This window comes from Cyprinus carpio, chromosome B24, assembly GCF_018340385.1.
Source record: "Cyprinus carpio isolate SPL01 chromosome B24, ASM1834038v1, whole genome shotgun sequence".
NCBI classification, from domain to species: Eukaryota; Metazoa; Chordata; class Actinopteri; order Cypriniformes; family Cyprinidae; genus Cyprinus; species Cyprinus carpio.
The window spans coordinates 21,113,766-21,128,454 of record NC_056620.1 but is presented as its reverse complement, the minus strand read 5'-3'; the positions used below and the strand labels follow the sequence as shown (position 1 = coordinate 21,128,454).

At 37.0% G+C, this 14,689-nt stretch overlaps 1 protein-coding gene and 1 pseudogene across 1 annotated transcript; both read left to right on the top strand.

Annotated features, from left to right (window-relative positions):
- Positions 1 to 1,352: 1,352 nt before the first annotated feature.
- LOC122142259 lies at positions 1,353 to 9,134 on the top strand (annotated as a pseudogene).
- Positions 9,135 to 11,652: 2,518 nt separating this feature from the next.
- Positions 11,653 to 13,443, top strand: LOC109089217 (pentraxin fusion protein-like). The gene is made up of 3 exons (XM_042752191.1): positions 11,653 to 11,739; positions 12,614 to 12,686; positions 12,766 to 13,443. The coding sequence occupies exons 2-3, from the start codon at positions 12,626 to 12,628 to the stop codon at positions 13,380 to 13,382; spliced, it is 678 nt and encodes a 225-aa protein (XP_042608125.1). The 5' UTR covers positions 11,653 to 11,739; positions 12,614 to 12,625; the 3' UTR covers positions 13,383 to 13,443.
- Positions 13,444 to 14,689: the final 1,246 nt, after the last annotated feature.

The following is a 14,689-nucleotide window of genomic DNA, read 5'->3' as shown; positions in this document are numbered from 1 at the left end:
TAATAAAAGTGCATATAAGTCCATCGATTTTGATATAGGCCAAGAGGAGACTGGTTTTCCTTTGCTGTAAACAAAACTGGTTCCCCGGGGACATGATATTTTCCCCGAGCTTACGCTTTCCCTCGCATCTGCTGGAAGCCCTCTCTTTTGACCCCGGTTGCAGTTAAGCAGAAGCTAGAATTGGGTTTTTTTAAAATTTTAAATAATGTTTTTTTTTTTTCCAAAAACTGGATTCACTTAGAAAGCCTTCATTAACCCCCAGAGCCCTGTGGAGCACTTTTTTTGATGGATTTATGTACTTTTTTTGGGCTTCAAAAACTTAAACCCCATTCCTGCCATGACTGTGTTGACCTAGACCTTCTATCAGTTTCTCGAGAAGAAAAGCCTTTGTTGCCCTTATGCCTGATGAGCCTTGGGTGCCCTACACACTGACCACCCAATTTGTGCTTTTTCCTCCTTTTTTAATCATTGTTTCTTGAGACTTTTTCTTTAATGTGTTTCTTTTTTTTTTTTCCTCAGGAAAATATACTTTTGATTATTTGTATTTATTTTTTTATTATTTATTTTTTGTTTGAGACATTGAGATTTGAAAAATTTCAAATCTAAAAGAAATTTTTTATCTTATATGCTATGATTAATTTTTTACACATGACTGTATATTGTGTGGATGAGTCATTATCAGGGAAAAATTATCATTATAACGCAAAGCAAGATTTTTGGTTAAAAAAAGTAGTGAGTGTACAAAGAAAGTGTTATTTCTAAAAAGCGATCTGTTTTTAATTTAAATGATATTATTTATCTTGTGTCTTCCCCCGCTGTGTGTTTTTTATAGTATAATCTCATTGAATTAATCCGAACGCATTTTGCATTCATCCGCCGATAAAAATGCAGGGCACACTTCCCTTTACAGGTTAAAAAAAACAAATTAATTATTAAAGGGTGACTGGGATGGCTTCCGAAGCTGGGCTCAACCCATTCTGCTAATAAATACTGAGCACTCCCGATCTCACGCTATCTAGGGGACAAACGCTGCCTGGGAAATCATCTTCTCTTCTGACAGCATGTTGAACATTGTAAGTATTCTATTGTGAACCGTTTGTTTCTTTTTTCTCTAAAAAGGGTTTAACCTTAAGGCAGTGGGAAGAACGGATTTTCTTTGTATTTTAGCCTCGACCTGCGCAAGATGTTGGGTTTTTTTTCGTCTGCTCTTTCTGACACCACCACTTCAAAGGTACCACATTCTTCATTTAAAAATCACATGGATTGTTTTTGGGGGGGGATTTCACTTTGTCTATTGTAAAACTGCATATTAGGTATTTTATGGTTCATTTGGTTTTGTCTTGGGCGGGCCCATGGGAAAACACGCTCTGGGAACCAAGACTAACAGCAGCTTTGTTAAACTCACTCCCCGAAAGCCCTGAGTCTTTCAGCCGCTACCTTCGATGCGGTTAGCGCTGGGCTCCAGGGCGGGAGGGAGATCATTCTGTTCACTTACCGCACACCTGAGTTTGATGAACTCAACGTGTGGAGAGAGAAAGATGGTCGCATGGCCTTGTATATTCAGTCTAGTGGTGTTGCAGCATTTTTCCATCTGCCTCCTCCCCTTTCCCGACTCACTGGTGTCACCCGAACTCTGCCCTGGTCTCACTGCCTCTCGGGATGGACGTCGCAGTTTGTTCCAATCTAAGAAAAGGTCTCAAACTCTGGTGGCACCTATGCTCGCCAAGATCTGATAAATTTTGAGTGACTTTGATGCAGAGCATATTTTTAGGAGAAATTACTGATGTGCAAATGTGGGATCATGTTCTTCTGGCAGCCGTTAGGGGTTTATTCAAACCAGGAACCAAAGCCAAAAGGAAAGTGTTTGATTGCACCATCAAATATGAATTAAGGGGGACGGTGGCTCAAAATAACTGGGTTCTGATCAGGGGGTAACGTCAACCCCAGCTGTGTCAATCTCTATATGTTCATCTGTTTAGACTTGCAAAGCTGTAAGGGCTAACAAATAAATTTTTATCAGCTAAACTTCACTGTCTGTGCATAATTTGAAAAAATCAAAAAATGTTCATTTATCAGTCTAGTAATATGTTTTCTCACAAAAAAAAAATTTAATATAGGCCTAATATTTTCCCCCAAAGTTTTTGACAGAAAAAGAGGTGAGGAAAAAATTTTTAACAAGTTAAATGGTCATTAAAAAGGGAAACTTTTGAAGAAATGTGACTTTGTGAACATAAATTTTAACCTAAAATCTTGATGTTCAAATATATTTTTTAAAAAGGTTTCATGCATCTTCTGCCTTTGCTTGTGTTTCTGCAAAGGTAATGACAACAGTCCTTATATCTCCATCCTTAAACACAAAAAAAAAAAAAAAAAAATATGTCTTTAAGAGGACCGCCCACTTGGAGCAAAAATTTTTCATCTGAAAATTTTATATACGTTCAATATCCATTGTTGAATATTATAGAAAAAAAAAATCAATACTATTATTATTAATTTAAACAAAATTTTTTTGTGTGTGAAAATGTTCATAAACGAGTTGACCCTTTTTAAATACCCGAATTGTAAAGTAATAAGTCGAATTGACAGAAATGTCGGCGATAGACTGTCAAAGTTTGGCCTAAAACTGCACTTGCTAGGCATAAATGATAAGAGCACATGGGACACTGAAATCATGATTAAAAGACTTTTAAATAAAACACAAACGTGTGATTAGTGAAAAAATATCTTGTTTTCCTATTTGAATATTGTGGTAGTCCAGATTTGACACTTTATAAAATGAACATGGCTTGGTGTAAGTGAACTTTATTTTTATTTTTTTCTTTATTATTTAGAGCAGCATAGACTTTTCAGTGGCTTCAGATCTTAACAGTGAGGGAAAGTGGCATAGTTTCCGCAAAGAAAAAACAACAAAAAAAAACAAAAACAAAAAAAAACAAAAAAACCCTATCTTCAAGTTGTGGGTAGTATAATTCAACTCATTTAATGGCTAAAGTATGGTATTGCGCTAACCAGAGCTGACAGATTTACGGACACATTTTTTATAAGAACAAAAGTAGATTACAGTAAAGGATCTTTAGGGCTATTGTATAAGTAAAAGAACTGAAATATTACCAGAAGGAAAGGACAATTAAAATATTTTGTAGTCGCAGCAATGATGACGTGTATGGAAAAATGCCTGACTGAATTCGAACACAAGAATCATTATTTCCAAATATTCCGCTATTAACAGTGCAATTTATGTGCCGTCAATCTTATAGCAAATGTGGTATTTCTGTATGTTGTCGCTGGGTTACGCATCATCCTGAGGGTCCTCTGAGAGGGGCTGGGGCATCATCTCTTCATCAGGTGTTCTGGGATCGCAGTACTGAGCTTTGTGGTAAATCCGCCGTGGTAATAACAGAGAAACAAATGAGAGACATAATTAGCGTAGCTGCTATTCGCAGCTTATTAAATGTAATTAGTTTACCTCCCCAAGCTAAAGAATAATAATCGGCCACTTCTAGATCTATGCCGTCCTTAAACATATTAGGATGCATTATTTTGAACTGCTTGGCGCAAAGAGGTGTGCTCCCTTACAATCTAGATTTATAACAGAGAAAGTTGTGTCTGAAGCCCGTACTTTGGGCAGACAAGGATATGTCCAGAGTTTGGGAGGCCAAATGCGAAAAAGCTCCATTACCTCGCTTTAGTGGACTTTTGACAATAATCGCTGGTTACTATTCTAAAAGTCCAGCAGCGTTTGGTGACCTTAGGGAGGCCGTGATGTGTTGAGGTTGAGCGTGTATAAGGGGCTAGTTGAGGTACGGGGCAGAGAGCTAGAGAGGGCCATTCAAGGGGGGGCGCTTTATAGTAAGTAAGAGATATTTTGTACACTGATAACGGAAACTAATAACAGTGTAGGCGTCAGTGGCTCAGAGACTAAAGTATTGGGGTTAATATGATTCATATTTTTTCATTGGAACGGCTGTTGACCTTGAAGGCGACTCTAGTCCGGCTCACGGGCCGCTTATTTTGGACAATACGCTGTACGCTTGTTTGATTGAGGATGCAGATTGACAAACACCTAGGGGGCACGTGGCATTAGGGCAATAGTCCAGTTCTAGAAGGTGCATGAGATGCATGAACTGGAGCGGTGCTTTCTGGGGCTATCAGTGTAAGGGGGCAGGTGACGCATGTTTGGCGTAGTCTAGCTTGGTCAATGTTTTCTTAAGTTGGCATGAATGCTGTTTTTGTAAGCAGGGAAATATATTTTGCAAAAGACAAGTTACTGTCTAATATCAACATTTTTGACAGTAGAATAAGTAACAGTACAGGGCGGTCTAATTGCAATTGTAATTCTGTCAAGTTGTCTGTGTGAGATGACTGCCCGGCTTTTAATAAACAAGTTGGAGCGATCGGACAGGTAGGATCGAAACATCTTAAAGCCGCTTGCCGCTTGGATAGGCCTGTATAGTTTTGTAATCTGATCTACGAGTATGTCGTGTCTTATGGTGTCCGAACTGGGCGTGAAAGGCACTAAAGATCAAGTAAACTAGGGCATGAGATGGGCAGTCCCCCTTGGTCTGATGGCTAAGAAGCAAGTCCTGATTTGATCATTTGAACACGTATAAGGCACGTTTCTGTTGCTATGATGGGGGGGCCCGGGGGGGCGTCCACACCCGCCATGAAACCGGCACTGAAATTGCTTCATAGAGATCGTATTTCATTGAGCAGTAGCACAAGCTTTTTTTAAAATTGTAAGCATAAATGGAAGAAGCATTTGAAATGGGTCTGGTAATTTGCGCAGTTCAACGGCTAAATCCGCTTTAGGATCTAGTTGTGGTTTGCTTAAAAGAGAGGGCTCTTAATCACCCATCGCCAGCTTGAATGGTTTTGGGCCCGTAGACGCTAAAGATAACGACGCACTAGGTTAGATAATATTGCTAAGGCGGCTTCTTCTGCTACAGTTAACAGGCTCTCTTCAGTAATTGACTGTGGTACGGAGCGGATTCTGAAACATGTTTGTTGGTTAAGACAGGATGGGCAAGGTTGAGTGTATTTAGCCTCTTTCCTAACTAAAAATTACCAAAATTTGCCTCTGCGTTCATTCATTCATGATATCTTGCGCACAATAATGAGCATCTGTCAAAGTCTAATAAAAAAAAAAATGGGAAAAAATCGTATTTTACCAACCTTCACATGTCGGAAACAACTCCCTTTTTGTCTCATTTAGCCAATCAAAAATTAACATTGTGATGCTAAAATATGGTGTGATATTGGGGGAAAACATAAAGCGATACTAACTTTCTTGTTTATGATATACAGTCTGTGGTCGTGAATGAATGACTCGCTGGTTTTGATTTTATGTTGGGTTTGGTAGGTGTTAAAGGTGTTTCCCCTTTGTGTGGCTGAAAAGTCAGGGTGTTAACATTGTTTAAATGTCTGTCTTTGGTTTTAATATCTGGATTTTATAGAATCATTAGTTCAAAGACGCATTGCTGCGCCAATATTTTTCGCCTACAGGCACGCGGTTAGACCGTAGAGCTGGTTTCATAAGATGCAGTTCTAAGTTGATAAGTTGAATGAGTGTATTGCTCGATTTTAGATTGAATACCTCATGAACTCAGCCCCACAGACCCTCTGAAAAGAAAGGCAGGAAAGTCGGTCACAAGTGATGGATAAAAACGGCCGCGTGTAATCATAAATGGGACGCGCAATTGTCCAAAAAACTCATCCCTTATACTTAAATGTAGAACAAGACCTTGCTCTTCTAAAAGAAGTGATATTTCTTGAACGCATCTTAAGATGGCGTGACTAGCTTGGTCTGCTAAAAAGAAGGGATACGTTTTTCTCTTTGCACGTTTTTTTCTTTCAGAGCGCTCAGCAAAATGCTGGTGGTTTCTTTTTCTGTCGTGATCTTTCTGCACATGCCATCGCTACTGATACGCGCAATCAGCACTTTTTCATTTTGTTAGATCACCGTGGATAGGTTGTTAGTGGGATTCTGCTTGTCTACTGTAAAAACTGCATATATAGGTATATTTATGGTTTCAGAAAAGGTCTCTCAATCCGTTCTGGCGGCCAACCGTAAGTCTGTCTGCGGGCCAGGCTTGCCACGCCTTATGCATTGTGTGCTACATGTTTGACGCAGACTAGAGTTTTGTAGGAGACATTACAGATGTCGAAAATGTGAGACGATGTTCATCTCTTGGCTGTGTCTATTAGGCGGTTTAATGGCTAACTCAGTAAAACCGTCATGTGACGAAGGGATATGTGTTTTGCTGGAACAGCTCATCAAATATACGATTAAATTTGGGAATGTATGGTGGGTGCTCAAAATAACTGCATTCTGATCCAGTGTGTAACGTCACACAGTTGGGGTCTGTCAAGGATCTGCAAATCATCGAGTTTCAATCGACTGTTCATCTGTTTAATGACTTGCCCAAGATGTAGAGGGCTAATAAACAAAAAAAAACAATTATCATCCTTCAGGCAACCATCAGTGTGCTGTGAGCTGTAATAATTGTCAAACGCTTAACTTCAGCTAGTTCAGAACACGCCCCCCACCATCACAGATTTGCATTTACCTATGGCCTAAAACTTCTATATTTTGTAACAGTTTTGTAGTCAAAACCGTACTCTTGATATTATGTATTTTCCCAAAACATATCAAACAATGCACCATAAAAGGTTTGTTCTTGGTATTTGATTCGGCAATGAAACAATCCTGCACTAATCCTTCTGTCAATAAACAAAAGCATGACCATTATTTAACCATATAAACAACCTCATGGGAATATTGTGGTTATTTGTGACATCACTCTTGCTGATATATTTGCAATAATGTAAGAAGTTATTAAAGTATATGCTGCCGTGGTCACATGATTAAAGGAGCTCCCAATAGTTCCGAAAGACAGCATCAGTGGCTATATTTGCAGCAATATAATTTACATTGATTACTATGTTTACAGCATTTTACAGTAGAATTTTTTTCTGGGGAAATACAGAGAGAAGTTTTTCCTGTGTTTAGGGATGTTATAGAGAGAGAAACTTAATAGAGTTTAATTTTTTTGAGAGAAGGGGGGTGCTCTCTTAACATGTTTTTCATGTTCAAGGTTACATTACATATTTGCTGTTTAATTTGTGTTACCTGCACGTTTATTTTTTATATTTTTATATTGAGTAACAAAATACAGGGTAACACATCTCTTTCTATGCAACGTATAAAATTGACTATATTCTTGACTAGTTCTTAAGACATTATTAAGATTAATAATGACAGACTTAATAATATCTTGTGATGCTACGCACGCGATTTTTTCAAATCTTGTAGTGTGCGAGTGTTTGAGTTTTGAGTGAAGACAATCTATAAAGCTTCTCCTTATTCATAATCCTGGACAAGATTTTTTCTCGTATTGGAAAAAAAATTTTAAAACTGAAAAAAAAAGAAGAAAATTATGGAGAATCAAAAATTATGAATCATTTGCCATGGTGTGAATAACATGTAATCATGTAATCGGCATAAAGAAACTGTAATCTGATTATGGCACATTTTAAAAATGCAATATACTCTAAATATAAGTACTTACGTTTTGGAATCTAATTATGTAATCCAGATTACTTGTAACCAGTTACTACCCAGCACTGCCTATGTAGTGATGTTAGCCAATCTAACAGTGGCCCTTTACTCACATGACTTAAACAAACTTCCCTTTATAAACAGATCATTTCAAACAGAGAGTAACATTGAGGGTTGGAAATAATTGTAAATGTGAAAATGGAAAACTATGATCAGACAGATCAGCCTGAAGGATCAGTCATTTTGTAAATGAAACGATTTGATATTTGTGTTCAGACAATGAGGCTGTTTATTCATGTGTACATAGGTTGTTATCGTATTGATATGCATCAGCATGACCTGCCAAGAGACATAAGACAGTAAAGAGGTCAGAGCATGGAAAAATGCAGAAATTATACCTCTGGACTTCATTCATTCATTCAATTCATTCATGATATCTTGCCATGATACTTAGCATATTATGTGTCATTACTGTATTTACACATTTACGTGTCTGAAACAACTAACTATTTTGTCTAATTTAGCCAATAAATACAAACAACAGTGCGACACTGGCATTGCTTAGGCATTTTCTCCTTAAAATACAGTTTTCCAAAGACAGTCTCATAAGATGCAGATCATTAAGTACACATTTTACTGGGTTTAATTCTCAATATTAGATCAAAGATCGGAACACGCCCGCTACATGCACTCACTCATTAGAGCAGCCCTCCTCTAGAAAGAAATCAAGGAAAGTGGGTCGAAAGTGACAAGATTAAAAAGGTGTAAATCATAAACATTATCTGATCAACTAAAAAGCATCTGATAATACTGGAAATATAAACAAGACCCTTGTCTCTAAAAAAGTGATTGAACACTTAAGATGATGCAGTAGAGCTTGTCTGCTAAAAGAAGTAATGGTTTTTCTTGCCTGCGTTTTCTTTCCAGACCTGCAGCAAGATGTCGGGTTTATTTTTTCTATCTTGTCTTTTTTGACACCAGCTGGCTACTAAAGGTACCACATTTTTTGTTTTTACCCAGATAAAAGTGCTTCTGTTTCCAACCTAGATTTACAGCAGCTTTGTTAACTCACTCCTGAAAAGCCACTGAGTCTTTCCAGCATTTTACTCTCTGCATGCGTGTCCCGATCGTTTGTGTGTATTATATTTAGTCTAAGTAGCAGTACACGGTATATGTTTCCATTCTACCTCATCTCTCCATCATCCAAACCCACAGCAATGTCACTGGGACTCTGTGACTGGTATTCACTGCCTTCTGGGTGGATGGACGCCATGGTTGTTCCAGATCTATAGAAAAAGGTCCTCTCAATCCCGTCCTGGTGGCACCATCCTGCTCGGGCCCAGGACCCTGATTGACCATATGTTGAGCACATTTGACGCAAAGAGCAGAGTTTTGTGTGGATGAAGTATACAGAATGTGTTCCCGGTTGGACTATGTCCTCTTCTGGCCGTGACGATTAGGCGCGAGCGGTTTTATTTAAACCAGGAACCATATGTGCCAAAGGAAAACGTGTTTCGACTGGAAACACCAAATCAAATATGAGATTAATGGAAAATGTGGTGGTGGCTCAAAATAACTGATTCTGATCAGTAACGTCTCACAAATCTCTGTAACCTGTTTATTTGTTTTAAATGACTTAGAAAGCAGTAAGGGTTTACAAATACATATTTCTCAGATTACACCTGCAATGTCTGTGCAGGGTTAACGGCACAATTCCTGGTGAAGAACAGTACACAACCCATATATCCTATGGAGAAATATCCACCAATCAGAGAAACTGAAGCTCTGACACAGGGACTGCCCACAGTCCCATATTTCAGTATTCATCTGGTATTTTTGCCATAAAACTCAAAATAAGTTGTAACTAGAATTATAATAGGGCTGTCAAACTGCATTAATCACGATTAATCACCATCCAAAATAAATGGTTGTCTTTACATAATATGGTGTTTACTATGCATATATATATATTATATATATCATATCATATATATATATATATATACTATCATATATATATATCTATAATTATATATATATATACAATATGTATTATGTAAACACAAAATTTATTTGACAGCACTAAATTATAATTAACTTTAAATAAATAATTTCGATTTATACAAACTTTTTTTTAATTATAAATATGTACAATATGGGCATTGTAGTTATTTCTTTATTAAAGGCTATGGTGAAATGTAAAAACAGCTTGACATATTCTTAAAACATGCTCAGAAAAACATGGATTTTCACTGGAGTCTGATTGACGTATACTGAACTGAGTTCCAATACCATTAAAAATCTAGTGTTATTATTATTAAGTTATCATTTAAAATTACCGAACCCACTAAAATAGCTTTGTGGAACATCCAGAGTTATTTGACGGTGTACACATGACATTTTGTTCCCCCAAAGCTATGTCACCAATGTCCATATGACTTTTAGCTTTCTGTAGTTCACATCAATCGAGGCCCCTGTGGAGTTTTTGTTTTACACATAGCCAGAACACAGGCTTTATATAATCTTCTCATGAAATATGAAGTCTATAAAACCTAAAGAGAATTTAAAAAAATAGTTGTTCATGAGTTTCAGCGTGCCACTGCATTGTTAGAAGAAAGGACCATTCGCCTCAGTCTAAGCTCAATCCCCACAAGATTTCAATACTTTAGACCTTCTAGTTCATGATAGGGGATCATCAAATATTTATGAAACACTATATCTTGTCACCATTTATGAAATTTTTTCCTCATTGAAATGTTTATTTGGCTTTCATGCAGTTCTGCAGGTTATTATTTTACTCTAATACAAGAACACATGCTCTAGTCTTTTAATAATGCGTCTATAAAAGGCATGCACTGAATGTTCTCTTGTAGGAAAACATCAAACTTCTCTTTTACAGGTTTTACAGGTGCGCAAACCAATACAGGGAAAAAAAGAAACAAAGATGTGGGAGGCCCTCAAACCTGAAGCTGTTTAGTGACTTGAATACACCCTACTGTGTTCTTTTATTTTCGTATGAATTATACTCATGTTCTATGTAGCTTATGAAGTTCACACCATATCACCGCATGTTAAAAAGACAGTGAGGAGGATTGTTCCTAAATCTGAGCTCATCCCCAAAGCATTTAAATATTGGAGAACCTCCTGAACAAACCAACTATAAAAAAAACAGATCATCACTGAAATCATCACAGATAAAAACAAAACAACAACAAAAAAACAACACTTCACACACACACCAAAAAAAAAGTGATGTAGTACGTTCATGCTCAATTAAATATGATTTAATGTTACAATGAGGCAGTGAAAAGGTGATCTAATGAACTAGAAGTAATGTTGTGTCTCTCCATATATTCCAGATAGAGGAGGATTATTTCAATTTCCTATTTAAACAAACTTGTTTAAACAACTGATAAATAATGCATCATTTTATTATGATCCTCCCCACCATATTCTCCTTGCTCTTTTTCATTCAGACCTGCATCAAGGGATTAAGGGATAGCTGTGAAAAATAACTGATTATGATCAGTTGTAATGTCACATACATTCATACATAGTGTCCAAACTTTTAAGGCTCACCAATAATAAATCTGAGCATTATGCAGAAATTTAGAGCTGTGTTCTTGTATTAAAAAAGCACTATATAGTGTATAATACGCTGCTGCTGTCTGGTGGTCATATGCAGGTGGTGCAGTTCTCATTGCAGAAATACAGACAAAGTGTTGTCTTCATTTATACAAAGCAATGTTTTAACGTCTACATCTCTTTATTAAGCCACAAACCAAGGCAAAGAAAACTATTTGAAAATCTATCAATCAATAAAAATAATGATTTATAAAATCATATAACACACGTTGACAGCTCCTGTGATCCTGAATGGGAAAACAGACTAAAGTCAACATTTTGTCAAGATTACATAAACTTAAAAAATAAAAAAAAAGCTTGCTCTGTCCCTTTGACATTTTTTAGCATCTATTAATTTGGTTGACAAAGAAATACAGAGGAAGAGACAATTGAAAACCTCTTTTTGTCTCTTTAATGAGTTTTCGGTCTCATGATCTTGTGAATCCTCACAAAGCATCTTTTGTTGGTTTGTCTGATGTCATGATGGTGCAAGGAGGGAAGCGGCTCAGCGGCATTTCTTTACTCGGAGACAGAAATAAACACCCTTCTGCTACGCAGTAAGTATTCTATCACTGAAGCAATCATTTCAACTTAGATGCATAATGATACTAAATGTTACAGTTTAGTAATAGTAGTAGTGATAATAATGATAATAATAATGCAGCAATGACACACCAGTGTTATTTGAGATATACAGCTCTGTTATTATATAACAATGGCACACCAGTGTTATTTTAGTATCACTGAGATATTAGTTTTTATAAATATTTTTAATTATAGTTTTTTTTATTATGGTTTATCGCCAACACTTTACAAAAATATCCTAAACACTAAACAAAAATAATCCATTAACTAACAATAAATAAAACAAAAAGTAACACTTTACAATAAGGTTCTATTTGTTAAGTATATTTAATGCATTAACTAACATTAACAATAAGCAATACACAGTCACAGTATTTATTAATCTTTGTTAACATTAGTTGATAAAATACAACTGTTCATTGTTAGTCCACATTAGCTCAGGTCTATTAAATAACATTAATAGATACAACTTTCGATTTTAATAACGAATTAGTAAATGTTGGAATCAACATTAACTAAGATCAACAAATGCTTTATAAATATTTTTCGTTGTTAGTATTTGTTAAATTAAACCTTATTGTAAAAAGCTTCCAATTTTTTGTTTTTCCATTTCAATTGCAGCTTTAGTTATTTTAAGTACCATTATAGTATTTAATTTGTACATGGGTTTTTATGCACTTTTTTTTTTTTTTTTTTTTTGCACTAGAACAATTTTACTTCTAGAACAAAATTTATATATATCCATTTAAAACTAGTATAAATTATGTATAATTAAACTTTACATTACAAATGTACCTATCCATGTATGTATGCCTATGTATTATTTCATTGTTCCGTTTCCTTCAGACCTGCAGCAAGATGTTGGTGCCGGTGGTTTTATTTTTCTATCTGCTCTCTCTGAATCCAGCAGCTACAGAAGGTACGTTAATTAATGAATTAAACCAGCAGGAGTTTGTGCTTGCTGTGTGTTTGTTATAGTATTTTATTGTGTCTTGCAGTCGGTCTTGCTGGTAAAGTGCTTCTGTTCCCGTACGAGACTGATTTCAGCTACGTTCAACTCACACCTAAAAAGCCCCTGGGCCTTACAGCGTTTACTCTCTGCATGCGCGTCGCGACGGAGCTCCAGGGCGAGCGGCAGATCATTCTCTTCGCCTACCGGACGCCCGACTTCGACGAGCTCAACGTGTGGAGAGAGAAAGACGGTCGTGTGTCCTTCTACCTCAGTGGCGACGGAGCGTTCTTCCACCTGCCGCCTCTCTCCACCTTCCGGACTCACCTGTGCCTCACCTGGGCCTCGCGCACCGGACTCACGGCCTTCTGGGTGGATGGGCACCGCAGCGCGTTCCAGTTGTATAAACCGGGTCACAGCATCCACCCTCAGGGCACCGCTCTTCTCGGCCAGGACCCCGATAAACACCTGGGGGACTTCGAAACGGTGCAGAGTTTCGCCGGCGAGCTCACGGACCTGAACATGTGGGACTATGTCCTCACCGGAAACCAGATCAAAGCGCTGTATCTGAACCACGTGCAGCGCGTGCCGAGAGGAAACGTGTTTGACTGGAACACCATAGAATATGAGATTAAAGGAAACGTGCTAGCTGTGCAAGATGATTAAAATATTCAGCCCCATACTGTACAACGATGTTTGTTAATTCGCTATCGTTTTCTTCATTGAATATTCTTAAAATAAATAAAATGTTGTATTAAATCAAAGTGTCAAGGTGTCCAGATGTGCCACTTCCCAAGGACACATTATGCACAGGATTTCTAAATTGCCTAAAATGTTGTATGACATCAAAGTACCGCGAAAGCTAGCGAGCAGAGCAGACGGCTTCATTCTTTCGAATCGCTCTCGCGGTACTTTGATGTCATACAACGATTGATCGGCGCAGCGCAAACAACCAACACCTGGTTATTTTTTAGCCAATTTAAAAATCCTTTGCAGAATATGTCCCCGGGAAGTGGCACGTCTGGTCACCTTAGCATAAGTAGCTAAACATGCAAATATTTTTGCATTACAACATAGTTTTTACTATGTTTACAGAGTGAACTGTCACTCGCAAATAAAACCAGAAGAAGAAAAAAAAGGTTAGGCCTACTACAGTTAAACCATAGAGTGGTAACTACAAATTACCACGGTTTTGCTACACTAACCATAGTTTAACCATGGTATTTGTAGTAAAACTGTGGTAATCAATACGCCAAAAAAACATGGTTACTACACTTTTACTACAATAAAACAATTAATAATACAATACTACAGTAATAACATATAAAATCATATCAAATTATGACAAAATTACAGTTTTGATTAGCCTAATCTTTACCTGCTCAAATAACTGACACTTTCTGCATCTTATCATTCGATTTAGTAACTAAGGTATCTGCTAAGAACTTAAATTAAATGTAGATGTAACAATGTGTCTGTATTTAGAAACGGTGATGTAATAAATTATATATTTGTCGGTGAGTTTTTACTGCACTTTCTCCATGTGGCCACAAGAGAGCAGCACCACACCAGTTCAATAACAGTTATTTAATAATTAATAGGACTGTATCCATCCTTATTTTAAACGAGAAAGTAAGCTATTTTCTTTCAGCGTGCAAGACTGATACATTAGCTACATATGTAAATAACGAAGTGGCTATAGCAAAGTGTATTAAGTAATATATCACAAATAGCAAACATAACAGATATAGTCTGCAATATCAAGCAGCATAATAGGATGTTTTTGCACAGAACTTTAAGTTGAGAACTTTAATAAAGTCAGCAGGCCTATTTAATATGCAGGACACAAAGGGGCAAAACTTTGGGGCAAAACTAAATAACAGCCTTTGCTCATTGAGAATCTTATCATGAACTTTAAAAACAGCTGCGTGACTCTGAGGCATCACTGAGATCTGCTTTATTTTGTATGTCTG

What these genes read in the sequence shown, in the direction of transcription:
- LOC109089217 (XM_042752191.1), top strand. Translation starts at nt 12,626, where the DNA reads ATGTTGGTGCCGGTGGTTTTATTTTTCTATCTGCTCTCTCTGAATCCA. An exon ending in GAATCCAGCAGCTACAGAAG is followed by an intron (nt 12,687 to 12,765) that starts GTACGTTAATTA and finishes TGTGTCTTGCAG; the next exon opens with TCGGTCTTGCTGGTAAAGTG.